The following is a 20,532-nucleotide window of genomic DNA, read 5'->3' as shown; positions in this document are numbered from 1 at the left end:
AACCCGCGCATCGGGGACATCCTGCAGAAGCTAGCCCCCTTCCTGAAGATGTACGGAGAGTACGTGAAGAACTTTGACCGGGCCATGGAGCTGGTCAACACCTGGATGGAGAGGTCATCCCAGTTCAAAGCCATCGTCCACCACATTCAGGTAGGTGGCCTGTAAAACCTGTCCAGGGTTAAGGGGTTAAAGGAACATTCAGGTAGGGGGCCTTTAAAACCTGTCCAGGGTTAAGGGGTTAAAGGGACATTCAGGCAGGTGGCCTGTAAAACCTGTCCAAGGTTAAGGGGTTAGGTTAAAGGGACATTCAGGTAGGTAGCCTGTAAAACCTGTCCAGGGTTAAGGGGTTAAAGGGACATTCAGGTAGGTGGCCTGTAAAACCTGTCCAAGGTTAAGGGGTTAGGTTAAAGGGACATTCAGGTAGGTAGCCTGTAAAACCTGTCCAGGGTTAAGGGGTTAAAGGAACATTCAGGTAGGTGGCCTGTAAAACCTGTCCAGGGTTAAGGGGTTAACGGGACATTCAGGTAGGTGGCCTGTAAAACCTGTCCAGGGTTAAGGGGCTAGGTTAAGTAGCCTGGTGGATAGGAGTGTTGGAACAATAACCGAAAGGTTGCTGGATCGAATCCCTGAGCTGATAAGGTAAAGATCTGTTTTTCCGCCCCTGAGCAAGGCATTAACCCACTGTTTCCAGGGCGCCGATGATGTGGATGTCGATTTAGGTAGCCACCCGAACCTCTCTGTTTCAGAGGGGTTGAGTTAAATGCGGAAGACTTTTAATCCAACCCAGTTGAATCCATTCAGTTGTACAACTGACTATGTATCCCCCTTTCCTTTAAAGGACATCCAGGTTCTAGCCTTGGGTCAGGGGTTATGGATATATATAAAACACTGTCCGTAACCCAGGCCCTAAACCTGTCTCTAGCAGCTCTTTCACACTCTCAGCTTCCTCAATAAAGAGTCCCAGCTGGCTGTGTGTAAAATCAAATCAAATTGTATTTGTCACATGCGCCGAATACAACACCTTACAGTGAAATGCTTACTTACTTAATTAACCAACAATGCAGTACAATGCAATACAAAATAATTAAAGAGCAGCAGTAAAATAACAATAGCGAGACTATGAGGTAGTATGTACATGTAGGTAGATTTATTAAAGTGGCTATGCACAGATAATAAACAGAGATTAGCAGCAGCGTAAAATAGGGGGGGGGGGGGGGGGGGGGGGGCGTGATGCACCAGGCCGTGATGCAACCAGGATGCTCTCGATGGTGCAGCTGTAGAACCTATTGAGGATCTGAGGACCCATGCCAAATCTTTTCTGTCTCCTGAGGGGGGAAGAGGTTTTGTCGTGCCCTCTTCATGGCTCTCTTGGTGTACTTGGACCATGTTAGTTTGTTGATGGCCTTGTCCTGGCTGTGTGTCTCTCCTGGCTGTGTGTCTCTCCTGGCTGTGTGTCTGTTCTGGCTGTGTGTCTGTTCTGGCTGTGTGTCTGTTCTGGCTGTGTGTCTGTTCTGGCTGTGTGTCTGTCCTGGCTGTGTGTGTCTGTCCTGGCTGTGTGTCTGTTCTGGCTGTGTGTCTGTCATGGCTGTGTGTCTGTCCTGGCTGTGTGTCTGTCCTGGCTGTGTTTCTGTCCTGGCTGTGTGTCTGTTCTGGCTGTGTGTCTGTTCTGGCCGTGTGTCTGTCCTGGAACAAGCAAAGCTATACATGTTCTCTCTCTTTCTTTCCCGTAACATCTCCTACTCTTTTCTGTACAAACTCAAAGCCTAATGTCCTTCAGTATAATGTTGACTAAAGACTAATGTCCTTCAGTATAATGTTGACTAAAGCCTAATGTCCTTCAGCATAATGTTGACTAAAGCCTAATGTCCTTCAGTATAATGTTGACTAAAGCCTAATGTCCTTCAGTATAATGTCCTGTATGTATCCAGATCATTGTTGCAGTATTGGGGTGTATTAAGGGAATTGAGCAGATGTGCTGTGTCATGATACATGGTTAAAATATATTTATGCTGAAGTCAATGGACATGGGGCTCCCGAGTGGAGCTGTCTAAGGCACTGCATCTCAGTGCTTGAGTCGTCACTGCAGACACCCTGGTTGAATCCAGGCATGTATCACAACCGATCGTGATTGGTAGTCCCATAGGGCGGCGCACAATTGGCCCAGCATTGTCTAGGTTTGGCCTGGTGTAGGCCGTCGTTATAAAAACTGTCTTGCCTAGTTAAATATTTTTTTAATATAATTAAATGGGATATGTTTTTATACCTGGCAGTGTAAATAGCATGAACAGATTTCCTTTCCAGGGGGATGATGGGTAATATTCAATACCACACTCTGGATCTGGCAGCCTGAGTCTCCTGGTGTAAACAGGATGTCCTTACACATGTTCATTACACGTGTGATAAAGCCGAATGCACACGTCCACTGTCAGGATTGAATCCCCCAGTGACTGTGAGCATTCATTGTAGTGTAATGTGTAAAGAATATGAATATCAGTCTTTCTGAATTGATTAAATTATACATGAGGTTCTATAATATTTTCCCTGATATGACGAGTAGCTAGGAGCCAGTCAGATTAATATGTGGTGGGACTGGGAGCCAGTAATGTTAATATGACTGGTAACTAGGTGGTGGGACTGGGAGCCAGTCAGATTAATATGACTGGTAACTAGGTGGTGGGACTGGGAGCTAGTAATGTTAATATGACTGGTAACTAGGTGGTGGGACTGGGAGCCAGTCAGATTAATATGACTGGTAACTAGGTGGTGGGACTGGGAGCCAGTAATGTTAATATGACTGGTAACTAGGTGGTGGGACTGGGAGCCAGTAATGTTAATATGACTGGTAACTAGGTGGTGGGACTGGGAGCTAGTAATGTTAATATGACTGGTAACTAGGTGGTGGGACTGGGAGCCAGTCAGATTAATATGACTGGTTACTAGGTGGTGGGACTGGGAGCTAGTAATGTTAATATGACTGGTAACTAGGTGGTGGGACTGGGAGCCAGTCAGATTAATATGACTGGTTACTAGGTGGTGGGACTGGGAGCTAGTAATGTTAATATGACTGGTAACTAGGTGGTGGGACTGGGAGCCAGTCAGATTAATATGACTGGTAACTAGGTGGTGGGACTGGGAGCCAGTAATGTTAATATGACTGGTAACTAGGTGGTGGGACTGGGAGCCAGTAATGTTAATATGACTGGTAACTAGGTGGTGGGACTGGGAGCCAGTCAGATTAATATGACTGGTAACTAGGTGGTGGGACTGGGAGCCAGTCAGATTAATATGACTGGTAACTAGGTGGTGGGACTGGGAGCCAGTCAGATTAATATGACTGGTAACTAGGTGGTGGGACTGGGAGCCAGTAATGTTAATATGACTGGTAACTAGGTGGTGGGAGCCAGTCAGGTTAATATGACTGGTAACTAGAAGGTTGGAGCCAGCCAGGTTAATATGACTGGTAACTAGGTGGTGGGAGCCAGGTAACTAGAAGGTTGGAGCCAGTCAGGTTAATATGACTGGTAGCTAGGTAGTTAGAGACAGTCAGGTTAATATGACTGGTAACTAGGTAGTGGGACTTGGAGCCAGTCAGGTTAATATGACTGGTAACTAGGTGGTGGGGCTGCGAGCCAGTCATGTTGTTGGAAAAAGAGCAGCCAGTAGAATACTAATGACCTATCAGACAGAGGATCTCCCCTACTTCAAACACTCTGCTCATAGCTTACTCTTACTGAATACTAACATGGTTACAGACCTGATCAATCTGATTAGAACCACCAGCAGCCTTGTACTGTACCCTGCTGTCTGTCGGAGCGTGTGGATCCCATAGATAGATAAGATGATATATTGACTATGGTGATTCCTCTGTAGCTGGTATATAGTCTATGGTGACTCCTCTGTAGCTGGTATATCGTCTATGGTGACTCCTCTGTAGCTGGTATATCGTCTATGGTGACTCCTCTGTAGCTGATATTATAGTCAATGGTGACTCCTCTGTAGCTGATATATAGTCTATGGTGACTCCTCTGTAGTGTGTGACTCCTGGGGATGTATTGTCAAAACCTACAATGTGAAAGTATTCAAACCCCTTGACTTTTTCCACATTTTGTTACATCACAGCCTTATTCTAAAATGTATTAAATTGTATTTTTTTCGTTATCGATCTACACAAAATACCCCATAATGACGAAGCAAAAACAGGTTTTATTTGTTTTTTCAAGGACATTTTTTAAAATTTATTTTACCTTTATTTATCCAGGTAGGCAAATTGAGAACAAGTTCTCATTTACAATTGCGACCTGGCCAAGATAAAGCAAAGCAGTTCGACACATACAACAACACAGAGTTACACATGGAGTAAAACAAACATACAGTCAATAATACAGTAGAAAAATAAGTCTATATACAATGTGAGCAAATGAGGTGAGATAAGGGAGGTAAAGGAAAAAAAAGGCCATGGTGGCGAAGTAAATACAATATAGCAAGTAAAAATGGTAGTGGTAGTATGGTAGTTTTTGCAGTGGAAGAATGTGCAAAAGTAGAGATAGAAATAATGGGGTGCAAAGGAGCAAAATAAATAAATACAGTAGGGAAAGAGGTAGTTGTTTGGGCTAAATTATAGGTGGGCTATGTACAGGTGCAGTAATCTGTGAGCTGCTCTGACAGTTGGTGCTTAAAGCTAGTGAGGGAGATAAGTGTTTCCAGGTTCAGAGATTTGTGTAGTTCGTTCCAGTCATTGGCAGCAGAGAACTGGAAGGAGAGGAGGCCAAATGAAGAATTGGTTTTGGGGGTGACCAGAGAGATATACCTGCTGGAGCGAGTGCTACAGTTGGGTGCTGCTATGGTGACCAGCGAGCTGAGATAAGGGGGGACTTTACCTAGCAGGGTCTTGTAGATGACATGGAGCCAGTGGGTTTGGCGATGAGTATGAAGCGAGGGCCAGCCAACGAGAGTGTACAGGTCGCAGTGGTGGGTAGTATATGGGGCTTTGGTGACAAAACGGATGGCACTGTGATAGACTGCATCCAATTTATGTGTTGGAGTGTTGGAGGCTATTTTGTAAATGACATCGCCGAAGTCGAGGATCGGTAGGATGGTCAATTTTACGAGGGTATGTTTGGCAGCATGAGTGAAGGATGCTTTGTTGCAAAATAGGAAGCCAATTCTAGATTTGAAGTCTGATTGGAGATGTTTGATGTGAGTCTGGAAGGAGAGTTTACAGTCTAACCAGACACCTAGGTATTTGTAGTTGTCCACATATTCTAAGTCAGAACCGTCCAGAGTAGTGATGTTGGACAGGCGGGCAAGTGCGGGCAGCGATCGCACCAGCATCATTGATGTATACAGAGAAGAGAGTCGGTCCAAGAATTGAACCATGTGGCACCCCCATAGAGATTGCCAGGGATCCGGACAACAGGCCCTCCGATTTGACACACTGAACTCTATTAGAGAAGTAGTTGGTGAACCAGGCGAGGCAATCATTTGAGAAACCAAGGCTGTTGAGTCTGCCGATGAGGTTGTGGTATTTGACAGAGTCGAAAGCCTTGGCCAGGTCGATGAATACGGCTGCACAGTATTGTTTCTTATCGATGGCGGTTAAGATATCGTTTAGGACCTTGAGAGTGGCTGAGGTGCACCCATGACCAGCTCTGAAACCAGATTGTATAACGGAGAAGGTACGGTGGGATTCGAAATGGTCAGTAATCTGTTTGTTGACTTGGCTTTTGAAGACCTTAGAAAGGCAGGGTAGGATAGATATAGGTCTGTAGCAGTTTGGGTCAAGAGTGTCCCCCCTTTGAAGAGGGGATGACCGCAGCTGCTTTCCAATCTTTGGGAATCTCAGACGACACGAAAGAGAGGTTGAACAGGCTAGTAATAGAGGTTGCAACAATTTCGGCAGATCATTTTAGAAAGAAAGGGTCCAGATTGTCTAGCCCGGCTGATTTGTAGGGGTCCAGTTTTTGCAGCTCTTTCAGAACATCAGCTGACTGGATTTGGGAGAAGGATAAATGGGGAAGGCTTGGGCGAGGTACTGTGGGGGGGTGCAGTGCTGTTGACCGGGGCAGGGGTAGCTAGGTGGAAAGCATGGCCAGCCGTAGAAAAATGCTTTTTGAAATTCTCAATTATAGTGGATTTATCGGCGGTGACAGTGTTTCCTATCCTCAGTGCAGTGGGCAGCTGGGAGGAGGTGCTCTTATTCTCTATGGACTTTACAGTGTCCCAGAACTGTTTTGAGTGTGTGTTCCAGGAAATAAATAATAATAACTGAAATATAACATTTACACAAGTATTCAGATCCTTTTCTCAGTATTTTGTTGATGGACCTTTGGCAGCGATTACAGCCTCGAGTCTTCTTAGATATGATGCTACAAGCTTGGTACACCTGTATTTTGGGAGTTTCTCCCATTCTTCTCTGCAGATCCTATCAAGCTCTGTCAGGTTGGATGGGGAGCGTCCCTGCACAGCTATTTTCAGGTCTCTCCTGAGATGTTCGATCGGGTTTAAGTCCGGGCTCTGGCTGGGCCACTCAAGGACATTCAGAGACTTGTCCTGATACCACTCCTGCGTTGTCTTGGCTGTGTGCTTAGGGTCGTTGTCCTTTTGGAAGGTGAACCTTCGCCCTACTCTGGGGTCCTGAGCGCTCTGGAGCAGGTTTTCAACAGTGATCTCTTTGTACTTTGCTCTGTTGATCTTTCCCTTGATCCTGACTAGTCTCCCTGTCCCTGACTTGAAAAATATCCCCACAGCATGATGCTGCCACCACCATGCTTCACCGTAGGGATGGTGTCTTGTTTCCACCTGACGCTTGGCATTCAGGCCAAAGAGTTCAATCTTGGTTTCATCAGTCCAGAAAATCTTGTTTCTCATGCCTATTGGCAAGCGAGCTGTCATGTGCCTTTTACTGAGGAGTGACTTGTTTTTTTTGCTCTAATATCCAGAATCAATTTTAGAATGAGGCTGTAACGTAACGAAATGTGTAAAAAGTCAAGGGGTCTGAATACTTTCTAGGTCCATATAAAACCCCAGGCTGCCAGTTGGGGTGTAGATGAAGAGGAGTAGGTACACAGGTTAAATAATGATTTTTTTGTGCCTTGAGACAATTGAGACATTGATTGTGTGCCATATAGAGGGTGAATGGGCAAGACAAAATATTAAAATGCATTTGAACAGGGTATGGTAGTAGGTGGTAGTATGGTATGGTAGTAGGTGCCAGACGCACCGGTTTGTGTTAAGAACTGCAACGCTGCTGGGTTTTTCACGCTCAACAGCTTCCTGTGTGGTGTGTGTCTCTCTGTGTGTGTGTGTGTGTGTGTGTGTGTGTGTGTGTGTGTGTGTGTGTGTGTGTGTGTGTGTGTGTGTGTGTGTGTGTGTGTGTGTGTGTGTCTCTGTGTATGTGTGTTCCTCTGTGTGTGTGTCCTCAGAGAGAGGAGCGCTGTGGTAACCTGTGTTCCTCTGTGTGTGTGTCCTCAGAGAGAGGAGCGCTGTGGTAACCTGACCCTACAGCACCACATGTTGGAGCCGGTTCAGAGGATCCCTCGCTACGAGCTGCTGCTGAAAGACTACCTGCACCGTCTCCCTGGCGACCATGATGACTTTAAGGATGCACAGAGTGAGTGTTTGAACCCATCCCGGTCCTGCGTCATGCACTGCTATACACACACACACACACCCTTCACACCACTACACACACACACACACACACACACACCCTTCACACCACTACACACACACACACACACACACACCCTTCGCACACACACACACACACACACACACACACACACACACACACACACACACACACACACACCCTTCACACCACTACACACACCACTACACACACACACACACACACACACACACACACACACACACACACACACGTGTGTGTGTGTGTGTGTGTGTGTGTGTGTGTGTGTGTGTGTGTGTGTGTGTGTGTGTGTGTGTGTGTGTGTGTGTGTGTGTGTGAGTGTGTGTGTGTGTGTGTGTGTGTGTAGTGGTGTGAAGGGTGGGTGTGTGTGTGTGTGTAGTGGCAAGGGTCAGCCAATGAGTTAAACTACTCTTCAAACATTCCATAACTCCAGGGGGCAGTAAAACATCAACCTTGTCTTTAAACCTGTTCAGACATCACCCTCCAGGGGGCAGTATGCACCATTTCAGTTTGTTTACCTCCTCATAGAAGTAGTAGAAGAAGAAATGGAACCCCTTTTAAATAGAGAAAGCCCATCAATATGCCCCCCTGCATCACAACACTATATCAACGGTGTGATGACCTAATGGGTCGAATTTTGGAGATCATTACAGCCAAAATGACTTTATTTTCAACCCCGCTATGTAAACCAAGCTGATTTCCACTACAATTTCTCTGTTTTATTGAGATTTGTTTAGCGAAGAAGATTAAAACATTACTTCAAACTACAGTACTTTTGGGTACCTTGCAATATGTAACTTTTTGGGCGACCTGACTGAATTCACATAGAAATGTGAGTTATAGATCTGTCATTCTCGCTGAAAGCAAGTCTAAGAAGGGGAGGATCTCTTCTAGGTGGGCTATTTCTATGCTTCCCGTTCTTTAAGTTTCTGTTTTGCGTCTTTTACTTTTGGTTTTGCGTCAAACAGCTGTAAATACAACATTTACTGTTATTGAAAATATATTTTACAGCCGTTTAGATTGTACAATGATTCTCTACACTATGAATTGCTTGTTTTTGTCACATAAACAAAAAATATTAGACATGTTAGCAACCAGGAAATGACAGAGCAATTTCTGCATATTGCACCTTTAACATTTCAACAACATGAAATCCACGTGTTAAACGTTGCTACGTTTTGGAAATAGCAAAAGAAGGCGTGTAATCTGCTTGACACGTTAAAGTTACTTTACCTTACCGATCAGAAAGTCAGCTTATTTACATTCATCTGCAAATCCATTTGATATACACGGGCTGGCATGTTTTTATTTTGTGCATCTGACTTGCCTAGTTAAATAAAGGTTAAATAAAGGTTAAATAAATTTTAAAAAATGTTATGATTTTTTTTTTTTTTTTTATCTATCTCCAATAGCTCGTTAGCACCCCCTTGTGGTTGAATGTGTACCTATTCTAGGTCCTAGGATACAATAATGAACAATGTTGAACTAACAAATACCATCAAGGGATACCTTACAATTAACAATAACGAGCTCCTTGTGAAACAGCTGTGAATACCAAACTGGCAATATTTAAGATTTTTGTGGTGCAGGTGTGTCATTAATTTATTTTCACACATTTTTTGTACACTAACATGGCAATCACAGACTGAAATAGTGCATTCTGGTGTGTAGAACAGAGTGGAGAGGTGAGTGCTGTGTGGGTGGGAGGTTCTGCCTGTCACTTGTTCTCAACAGGCAGCTAGTCTCAGAAGTGGGACTTGAAGAGGGAGACGGTGAAGTCCAGGCACTGCTGCTCTCTTTGTTCTGAGCGTTGGCAGTGCTCGTGTTTTTAGTTCATCTGTTTAGCTCACATATTATGTGCCCAGTATGACAGAGCAAGAAAAGTTTCTTATCAGATAATGACAACATGACAATAACAGTAGCTGTAGGTGATGTAAATGAAAAGTTGTATTGTGGTTGGTAATGGAGTACATCAGGTGGATCCAGGTCTGGGTGTTGGGCAGAACCCCTAGGTCCTGGAGAACAGGAAAAGGATGACATCAGGTGGATCCACGTCTGGGTGTTGGGCAGAACCCCTAGGTCCTGGAGAACAGGAAAAGGATGACATCAGGTGGATCCACGTCTGGGTGTTGGGCAGAACCCCTAGGTCCTGGAGAACAGGAAATGGAGGACATCAGGTGGATCTAGGTCTGGGTGTTGGGCAGAACCCCTAGGTCCTGGAGAACAGGAAATGGAGGACATCAGGTGGATCCAGGTCTGGGTGTTGGCCAGAACCCCTAGGTCCTGGAGAACAGGAAAAGGAGGACATCAGGTGGATCCAGGTCTGGGTGTTGGACAGAACCCCTAGGTCCTGGAGAACAGGAAAAGGAGGACATCAGGTGGATCCAGGTCTGGGTGTTGGACAGAACCCCTAGGTCCTGGAGAACAGGAAAAGGAGGACATCAGGTGGATCCAGGTCTGGGTGTTGGACAGAACCCCTAGGTCCTGGAGAACAGGAAAAGGAGGACATCAGGTGGATCCAGGTCTGGGTGTTGGACAGAACCCCTAGGTCCTGGAGAACAGGAAAAGGAGGACATCAGGTGGATCCAGGTCTGGGTGTTGGACAGAACCCCTAGGTCCTGGAGAACAGGAAAAAGAGGACATCAGGTGGATCCACGTCTGGGTGTTGGACAGAACCCCTAGGTCCTGGAGAACAGGAAATGGAGGACATCAGGTGGATCCACGTCTGGGTGTTGGGCAGAACCCTTTAGGTCCTGGAGAACAGGAAATGGAGGACATCAGGTGGATCCAGGTCTGGGTGTTGGGCAGAACCCTTTAGGTCCTGGAGAACAGGAAATGGAGGACATCAGGTGGATCCAGGTCTGGGTGTTGGACAGAACCCCTAGGTCCTGGAGAACAGGAAAAGGAGGACATCAGGTGGATCCACGTCTGGGTGTTGGGCAGAATCCCTAGGTCCTGGAGAACAGGAAAAGGAGGACATCAGGTGGATCCACGTCTGGGTGTTGGCCAGAACCCCTAGGTCCTGGAGAACAGGAAATGGAGGACATCAGGTGGATCCAGGTCTGGGTGTTGGACAGAACCCCTAGGTCCTGGAGAACAGGAAAAGGAGGACATCAGGTGGATCCACGTCAGGGTGTTGGGCAGAACCCCTAGGTCCTGGAGAACAGGAAAAGGAGGACATCAGGTGGATCCACGTCTGGGTGTTGGCCAGAACCCCTAGGTCCTGGAGAACAGGAAATGGAGGACATCAGGTGGATCCAGGTCTGGGTGTTGGACAGAACCCCTAGGTCCTGGAGAACAGGAAAAGGAGGTCATCAGGTGGATCCACGTCTGGGTGTTGGGCAGAACCCCTAGGTCCTGGAGAACAGGAAAAGGAGGACATCAGGTGGATCCACGTCTGGGTGTTGGCCAGAACCCCTAGGTCCTGGAGAACAGGAAATGGAGGACATCAGGTGGATCCAGGTCTGGGTGTTGGACAGAACCCTTTAGGTCCTGGAGAACAGGAAAAGGAGGACATCAGGTGGATCCACGTCTGGGTGTTGGCCAGAACCCCTAGGTCCTGGAGAACAGGAAATGGAGGACATCAGGTGGATCCACGTCTGGGTTTTGGGCAGAACCCTTTAGGTCCTGGAGAACAGGAAATGGAGGACATCAGGTGGATCCAGGTCTGGGTGTTGGGCAGAACCCTTTAGGTCCTGGAGAACAGGAAATGGAGGACATCAGGTGGATCCAGGTCTGGGTGTTGGACAGAACCCCTAGGTCCTGGAGAACAGGAAAAGGAGGACATCAGGTCAAATCAAATCAAATCAAATCAAATTTTATTTGTCACATACACATGGTTAGCAGATGTTAATGCGAGTGTAGCGAAATGCTTGTGCTTCTAGTTCCGACAATGCAGTAATAACAAGTAATCTAACTAACAATTCCAAAACTACTGTCTTGTACACAGTGTAAGGGGATAAAGAATATGTACATAAGGATATATGAATGAGTGATGGTACAGAGCAGCATAGGCAAGATACAGTAGATGGTATCGGGTACAGTATGTACAAATGAGATGAGTATGTAAACAAAGTGGCATAGTATAGTATAAAGTGGCTAGTGATACATGTATTACATAAGGATACCGTCGATGATATAGAGTACAGTATATACGTATGCGTATGAGATGAATAATGTAGGGTAAGTAACATTTATATAAGGTAGCATTGTTTAAAGTGGCTAGTGATATATTTACATTATTTCCCATCAATTCCCATTATTAAAGTGGCTGGAGTTGAGTCAGTGTCAGTGTGTTGGCAGCAGCCACTCAGTGTTAGTGGTGGCTGTTTAACAGTCTGATGGCCTTGAGATAGAAGCTGTTTTTCAGTCTCTCGGTCCCAGCTTTGATGCACCTGTACTGACCTCGCCTTCTGGATGATAGCGGGGTGAACAGGCAGTGGCTCGGGTGGTTGATGTCCTTGATGATCTTTATGGCCTTCCTGTGACATCGGGTGGTGTAGGTGTCCTGGAGGGCAGGTAGTTTGCCCCCGGTGATGCGTTGTGCAGACCTCACTACCCTCTGGAGAGCCTTACGGTTGAGGGCGGTGCAGTTGCCATACCAGGCGGTGATACAGCCCGCCAGGATGCTCTCGATTGTGCATCTGTAGAAGTTTGTGAGTGCTTTTGGTGACAAGCCGAATTTCTTCAGCCTCCTGAGGTTGAAGAGGCGCTGCTGCGCCTTCTTCACGATGCTGTCTGTGTGAGTGGACCAATTCAGTTTGTCTGTGATGTGTATGCCGAGGAACTTAAAACTTGCTACCCTCTCCACTACTGTTCCATCGATGTGGATAGGGGGGTGTTCCCTCTGCTGTTTCCTGAAGTCCACAATCATCTCCTTAGTTTTGTTGACGTTGAGTGTGAGGTTGTTTTCCTGACACCACACTCCGAGGGCCCTCACCTCCTCCCTGTAGGCCGTCTCATCGTTGTTGGTAATCAAGCCTACCACTTTTGTGTCATCCGCAAACTTGATGATTGAGTTGGAGGCGTGCGTGGCCACGCAGTCGTGGGTGAACAGGGAGTACAGGAGAGGGCTCAGAACGCAACCTTGTGGGGCCCCAGTGTTGAGGATCAGCGGGGAGGAGATGTTGTTGCCTACCCTCACCACCTGGGGGCGGCCCGTCAGGAAGTCCAGTACCCAGTTGCACAGGGCGGGGTCGAGACCCAGGGTCTCGAGCTTGATGACGAGCTTGGAGGGTACTATGGTGTTGAATGCCGAGCTGTAGTCGATGAACAGCATTCTCACATAGGTATTCCTCTTGTCCAGATGGGTTAGGGCAGTGTGCAGTGTGGTTGAGATTGCATCGTCTGTGGACCTATTTGGGCGGTAAGCAAATTGGAGTGGGTCTAGGGTGTCAGGTAGGGTGGAGGTGATATGGTCCTTGACTAGTCTCTCAAAGCACTTCATGATGACGGATGTGAGTGCTACGGGGCGGTAGTCATTTAGCTCAGTTACCTTAGCTTTCTTGGGAACAGGAACAATGGTGGCCCTCTTGAAGCATGTGGGAACAGCAGACTGGTATAGGGATTGATTGAATATGTCCGTAAACACACCGGCCAGCTGGTCTGCGCATGCTCTGAGGGCGCGGCTGGGGATGCCATCTGGGCCTGCAGCCTTGCGAGGGTTAACACGTTTAAATGTCTTACTCACCTCGGCTGCAGTGAAGGAGAGACCGCATGTTTTCGTTGCAGGCCGTGTCAGTGGCACTGTATTGTCCTCAAAGCGGGCAAAAAAGTTATTTAGTCTGCCTGGGAGCAAGACATCCTGGTCCGTGACTGGGCTGGGTTTCTTCCTGTAGTCCGTGATTGACTGTAGACCCTGCCACATGCCTCTTGTGTCTGAGCCGTTGAATTGAGATTCTACTTTGTCTCTGTACTGGCGCTTAGCTTGTTTGATAGCCTTGCGGAGGGAATAGCTGCACTGTTTGTATTCGGTCATGTTACCAGACACCTTGCCCTGATTAAAAGCAGTGGTTCGCGCTTTCAGTTTCACACGAATGCTGCCATCAATCCACGGTTTCTGGTTAGGGAATGTTTTAATCGTTGCTATGGGAACGACATCTTCAACGCACGTTCTAATGAACTCGCACACCGAATCAGCGTATTCGTCAATGTTGTTATCTGACGCAATACGAAACATCTCCCAGTCCACGTGATGGAAGCAGTCTTGGAGTGTGGAGTCAGCTTGGTCGGACCAGCGTTGGACAGACCTCAGCGTGGGAGCCTCTTGTTTTAGTTTCTGTCTGTAGGCAGGGATCAACAAAATGGAGTCGTGGTCAGCTTTTCCGAAAGGGGGGCGGGGCAGGGCCTTATATGCGTCGCGGAAGTTAGAGTAACAATGGTCCAAGGTCTTTCCTCCCCTGGTTGCGCAATCGATATGCTGATAAAATTTGGGGAGTCTTGTTTTCAGATTAGCCTTGTTAAAATCCCCAGCTACAATGAATGCAGCCTCCGGATAAATTGTTTCCAGTTTGCAGAGAGTTAAATAAAGTTCGTTCAGAGCCATCGATGTGTCTGCTTGGGGGGGGATATATACGGCTGTGATTATAATCGAAGAGAATTCTCTTGGTAGATAATGCGGTCTACATTTGATTGTGAGGAATTCTAAATCAGGTGAACAGAAGGATTTGAGTTCCTGTATGTTTCTTTCATCGCACCATGTCACGTTAGTCATAAGGCATACGCCCCCGCCCCTCTTTTTACCAGAAAGATGTTTTTTCCTGTCTGCGCGATGCGTGGAGAAACCTGTTGGCTGCACCGCTTCGGATTGCGTCTCTCCAGTAAGCCACGTTTCCGTGAAGCAAAGAACGTTACAGTCTCTGATGTCCCTCTGGAATGCTACCCTTGCTCGGATTTCATCAACCTTGTTGTCAAGAGACTGGACATTGGCAAGAAGAATGCTAGGGAGTGGTGCGCGCTGTGCCCGTCTCCGGAGTCTGACCAGAAGACCGCCTCGTTTCCCTCTCTTTCGGAGTCGTTTTTTTGGGTCGCTGCATAGGATCCACTCCGTTGTCCTGTTTGTAAGGCAGAACACAGGATCCGCGTCGCGAAAAACATATTCTTGGTCGTACTGATGGTGAGTTGATGCTGATCTTATATTCAGTAGTTCTTCTCGACTGTATGTAATGAACCCTAAGATGACCTGGGGTACTAATGTAAGAAATAACACGTAAAAAAACAAAAAACTGCATAGTTTCCTAGGAACGCGAAGCGAGGCGGCCATCTCTGTCGGCGCCGGAAGTAGATCCACGTCTGGGTGTTGGGCAGAATCCCTAGGTCCTGGAGAACAGGAAAAGGAGGACATCAGGTGGATCCACGTCTGGGTGTTGGCCAGAACCCCTAGGTCCTGGAGAACAGGAAATGGTGGACATCAGGTGGATCCACGTCTGGGTGTTGGCCAGAACCCCTAGGTCCTGGAGAACAGGAAATGGAGGACATCAGGTGGATCCAGGTCTGGGTGTTGGACAGAACCCCTAGGTCCTGGAGAACAGGAAAAGGAGGACATCAGGTGGATCCACGTCTGGGTGTTGGGCAGAACCCCTAGGTCCTGGAGAACAGGAAAAGGAGGACATCAGGTGGATCCACTTCTGGGTGTTGGCCAGAACCCCTAGGTCCTGGAGAACAGGAAATGGAGGACATCAGGTGGATCCAGGTCTGGGTGTTGGACAGAACCCTTTAGGTCCTGGAGAACAGGAAAAGGAGGACATCAGGTGGATCCACGTCTGGGTGTTGGCCAGAACCCCTAGGTCCTGGAGAACAGGAAATGGAGGACATCAGGTGGATCCAGGTCTGGGTGTTGGACAGAACCCTTTAGGTCCTGGAGAACAGGAAAAGGAGGACATCAGGTGGATCCAGGTCTGGGTGTTGGGCAGAACCCCTAGGTCCTGGAGAACAGGAAATGGAGGACATCAGGTGGATCCACGTCTGGGTGTTGGGCAGAACCCCTAGGTCCTGGAGAACAGGAAAAGGAGGACATCAGGTGGATCCAGGTCTGGGTGTTGGGCAGAACCCCTAGGTCCTGGAGAACAGGAAATGGAGGACATCAGGTGGATCCAGGTCTGGGTGTTGGACAGAACCCCTAGGTCCTGGAGAACAGGAAATGGAGGACATCAGGTGGATCCAGGTCTGGGTGTTGGACAGAACCCCTAGGTCCTGGAGAACAGGAAAAGGAGGACATCAGGTGGATCCAGGTCTGGGTGTTGGACAGAACCCCTAGGTCCTGGAGAACAGGAAAAGGAGGACATCAGGTGGATCCAGGTCTGGGTGTTGGACAGAACCCCTAGGTCCTGGAGAACAGGAAAAGGAGGACATCAGGTGGATCCAGGTCTGGGTGTTGGACAGAACCCCTAGGTCCTGGAGAACAGGAAAAAGAGGACATCAGGTGGATCCACGTCTGGGTGTTGGACAGAACCCCTAGGTCCTGGAGAACAGGAAAATGAGGACATCAGGTGGATCCACGTCTGGGTGTTGGCCAGAACCCCTAGGTCCTGGAGAACAGGAAATGGAGGACATCAGGTGGATCCAGGTCTGGGTGTTGGACAGAACCCCTAGGTCCTGGAGAACAGGAAAAGGAGGACATCAGGTGGATCCACGTCTGGGTGTTGGGCAGAACCCCTAGGTCCTGGAGAACAGGAAAAGGAGGACATCAGGTGGATCCACGTCTGGGTGTTGGCCAGAACCCCTAGGTCCTGGAGAACAGGAAATGGAGGACATCAGGTGGATCCAGGTCTGGGTGTTGGACAGAACCCTTTAGGTCCTGGAGAACAGGAAAAGGAGGACATCAGGTGGATCCACGTCTGGGTGTTGGCCAGAACCCCTAGGTCCTGGAGAACAGGAAATGGAGGACATCAGGTGGATCCAGGTCTGGGTGTTGGACAGAACCCTTTAGGTCCTGGAGAACAGGAAAAGGAGGACATCAGGTGGTTCTGGGTCTGGGTGTTGGGCAGAACCCCTAGGTCCTGGAGAACAGGAAAAGGAGGACATCAGGTGGATCCACGTCTGGGTGTTGGGCAGAACCCCTAGGTCCTGGAGAACAGGAAATGGAGGACATCAGGTGGATCCACGTCTGGGTGTTGGGCAGAACCCCTAGGTCCTGGAGAACAGGAAAAGGAGGACATCAGGTGGATCCAGGTCTGGGTGTTGGGCAGAACCCCTAGGTCCTGGAGAACAGGAAATGGAGGACATCAGGTGGATCCAGGTCTGGGTGTTGGGCAGAACCCTTTAGGTCCTTGAGAACAGGAAATGGAGGACATCAGGTGGATCCAGGTCTGGGTGTTGGACAGAACCCCTAGGTCCTGGAGAACAGGAAATGGAGGACATCAGGTGGATCCAGGTCTGGGTGTTGGGCAGAACCCCTAGGTCCTGGAGAACAGGAAATGGAGGACATCAGGTGGATCCACGTCTGGGTGTTGGGCAGAATCCCTAGGTCCTGGAGAACAGGAAATGGAGGACATCAGGTGGTTCTGGGTCTGGGTGTTGGGCAGAATCCCTAGGTCCTGGAGAACAGGAAATGGAGGACATCAGGTGGTTCTGGGTCTGGGTGTTGGGCAGAACCCCTAGGTCCTGGAGAACAGGAGAACAAGAGTTAAAAGGTAGAAGGGTAGTAGACAGAGATGACAAAAATCAGGTTACAGGTAGATCAGGTATGTACAAATAAAATAAATAAAAAAATACAATAATGACCATCAAATTCAAAATTCGTAACATTTGCTACTTACTGTTTTCATCAGCCAAAACACCCTTAATCTGTCTAAATAAAATATGCAGTTTCAAAGTTTCTAAACTCCCTGATTGGTTTCTAAAGTTTCTAAACTCCCTGATTGGTTACTGGTCTTGGAACTTGTTTCCACAGGTTTTCCACAGAAAAAACCCTCTGGTGAACAGTTTGCCACTAGTGGAAATACAAATTATTGTTGCCAAAGGTTGGCAGCAGATTCAATACTGGTAACAACATTTGCAAACTTCTGGCAAATATTTTGTGGTACACTATTTAGTTTACAGAGAATTTGTCACAAACCTGCAGGAAGTTTGCCGCAACAAATTAATTTTTGTAAAGGCTAGCAATATCAATCTAAAATCTATCTAAAAACAGATTAAATTACTTCTTCCTATTTAACAGCATTGTCTTATATAAAGACAAATATACAGTGCCTTGCGAAAGTATTCGGCCCCCTTGAACTTTGCGACCTTTTGCCACATTTCAGGCTTCAAACATAAAGATATAAAACTGTATTTTTTTGTGAAGAATCAACAACAAGTGGGACACAATCATGAAGTGGAACGACATTTATTGGATATTTCAAACTTTTTTAACAAATCAAAAACTGAAAAATTGGGCGTGCAAAATTATTCAGCCCCTTTACTTTCAGTGCAGCAAACTCTCTCCAGAAGTTCAGTGAGGATCTCTGAATGATCCAATGTTGACCTAAATGACTAATGATGATAAATACAATCCACCTGTGTGTAATCAAGTCTCCGTATAAACGCACCTGCACTGTGATAGTCTCAGAGGTCCGTCAAAAGCGCAGAGAGCATCATGAAGAACAAGGAACACACCAGGCAGGTCCGAGATACTGTTGTGAAGAAGTTTAAAGCCAGATTTGGATACCAAAAGATTTCCCAAGCTTTAAACATCCCAAGGAGCACTGTGCAAGCGATAATATTGAAATGGAAGGAGTATCAGACCACTGCAAATCTACCAAGACCTGGCCGTCCCTCTAAACTTTCAGCTCATACAAGGAGAAGACTGATCAGAGATGCAGCCAAGTGGCCCATGATTACTCTGGATGAACTGCAGAGATCTACAGCTGAGGTGGGAGACTCTGTCCATAGGACAACAATCAGTCGTATATTGCACAAATCTGGCCTTTATGGAAGAGTGGCAAGAAGAAAGCCATTTCTTAAAGATATCCATAAAAAGTGTAGTTTAAAGTTTGCCACAAGCCACCTGGGAGACACACCAAACATGTGGAAGAAGGTGCTCTGGTCAGATGAAACCAAAATTGAACTTTTTGGCAACAATGCAAAACGTTATGTTTGGCGTAAAAGCAACACAGCTGAACACACCATCCCCACTGTCAAACATGGTGGTGGCAGCATCATGGTTTGGGCCTGCTTTTCTTCAGCAGGGACAGGGAAGATGGTTAAAATTGATGGGAAGATGGATGGAGCCAAATACAGGACCATTCTGGAAGAAAACCTGATGGAGTCTGCAAAAGACCTGAGACTGGGACGGAGATTTGTCTTCCAACAAGACAATGATCCAAAACATAAAGCAAAATCTACAATGGAATGGTTCAAAAATAAACATATCCAGGTGTTAGAATGGCCAAGTCAAAGTCCAGACCTGAATCCAATCGAGAATCTGTGGAAAGAACTGAAAACTGCTGTTCACAAATGCTCTCCATCCAACCTCACTGAGCTCGAGCTGTTTTGCAAGGAGGAATGGGAAAAAATGTCAGTCTCTCGATGTGCAAAACTGATAGAGACATACCCCAAGCGACTTACAGCTGTAATCGCAGCAAAAGGTGGCGCTACAAAGTATTAACTTAAGGGGGCTGAATAATTTTGCACGCCCAATTTTTCAGTTTTTGATTTGTTAAAATAGTTTGAAATATCCAATAAATGTCGTTCCACTTCATGATTGTGTCCCACTTGTTGTTGATTCTTCACAAAAAAATACAGTTTTAAATCTTTATGTTTGAAGCCTGAAATGTGGCAAAAGGTCTCAAAGTTCAAGGGGGCCGAATACTTTCGCAAGGCACTGTAGGTTAAAGAAAGAGTGTTCTCTTTTCAGTCTTTTCAGTCAGCAGGTAGTCAGTAGGTAGTCAGTAGGTAGTCAGCAGGTAGTCAGCAGATAGTCAGCAGGTAGTCAGCGGGTAGTCAGTAGGTAGTCAGTAGGTAGTCAGCAGGTAGTCAACAGGTAGTCAGCAGGTAGTCAGTAAGTACTCAGCAGGTAGTCACCGTCAAAAACACTGTCCTTGGAGAGCGATTCTGAGGTAATAAATTTGCGCATTAACCAAGCAAGCTTTTATGAGGTGAACTAGAACTGCCCGCATCAGCCGTCCTCCGCGACCACTACAGGGCAAAAAATAGAGCCCAAGCAACCAACATAGCAACGGGTGCTTTGGTTCATTACGTAATCCGGTCAGAATTTTGCAAGTTCCAGCAACATTCCGAGCAACGAAAGACAGAGTTCATTGAATCCCATTATAATGCAAGGGGAGATACTTTTTTGGCAGGTGGACACTATTTGGCTTGACAGGCTCTCTTTCTAACTCTATGTTTTCGTCCAATTGTGAACCAGTCTGAGACTCGCAATGCCAGGAGTATTCAACTCTTACCCTATGAGGTCCGGAGCTTGTTGGTTTTCTGTTTTACCTGATAATTAATTCCACACGCCTGGTGTCACTGGTCTAATTAGTGATGTCACTGGTCTAATTAGTGATGTCACTGGTCTAATTAAAAAAATTAAGTGGAACTGGCTTCGAGGTCCAGAGTTGAGTTTGAGTGCTCTATGATATGAAAAGAGCTATACAAATAAAATATATTATTATACAAATGTTTTTTTAATATTATTACTTCCAATTAATTCAAGGGAAATGCAGGAATATTTTTTGTTGTCGTAACAAAGTCTCTTGTGTCTTTTCAGAATCTCTGGAGTTGATCGCCACAGCGGCAGAGCACTCCAACACAGCCATCAGAAAGATGGTGAGTCCTTTCACACTGCAGAGCACTCCAACACAGCCATCAGAAAGATGGTGAGTCCTTTCACACTGCAGAGCACTCCAACACAGCCATCAGAAAGATGGTGAGTCCTTTCACACTGCAGAGCACTCCAACAC

General features: G+C 46.8%; 1 protein-coding gene across 1 annotated transcript in view; it reads left to right on the top strand.

Annotated features, from left to right (window-relative positions):
* The window catches only part of LOC139367797 (FYVE, RhoGEF and PH domain-containing protein 1-like), a 62,224-nt gene that overhangs the window by 8,859 nt on the left and 32,833 nt on the right, over positions 1 to 20,532 (top strand). The window contains exons 5-7 of the mRNA XM_071106132.1: positions 1 to 150; positions 7,471 to 7,609; positions 20,340 to 20,398. The exon at positions 1 to 150 is cut by the window's left edge and continues 7 nt beyond it. Coding sequence (XP_070962233.1) covers positions 1 to 150; positions 7,471 to 7,609; positions 20,340 to 20,398 — 348 coding nt within the window. The remainder of the gene's footprint in view (positions 151 to 7,470; positions 7,610 to 20,339; positions 20,399 to 20,532) is intronic.

Source organism: Oncorhynchus clarkii, chromosome 16 (assembly GCF_045791955.1).
Source record: "Oncorhynchus clarkii lewisi isolate Uvic-CL-2024 chromosome 16, UVic_Ocla_1.0, whole genome shotgun sequence".
Classification (NCBI taxonomy): Eukaryota; Metazoa; Chordata; class Actinopteri; order Salmoniformes; family Salmonidae; genus Oncorhynchus; species Oncorhynchus clarkii.
The sequence above is the reverse complement of the archived record's forward strand: the minus strand, read 5'-3'. Positions and strand labels throughout refer to the sequence as shown.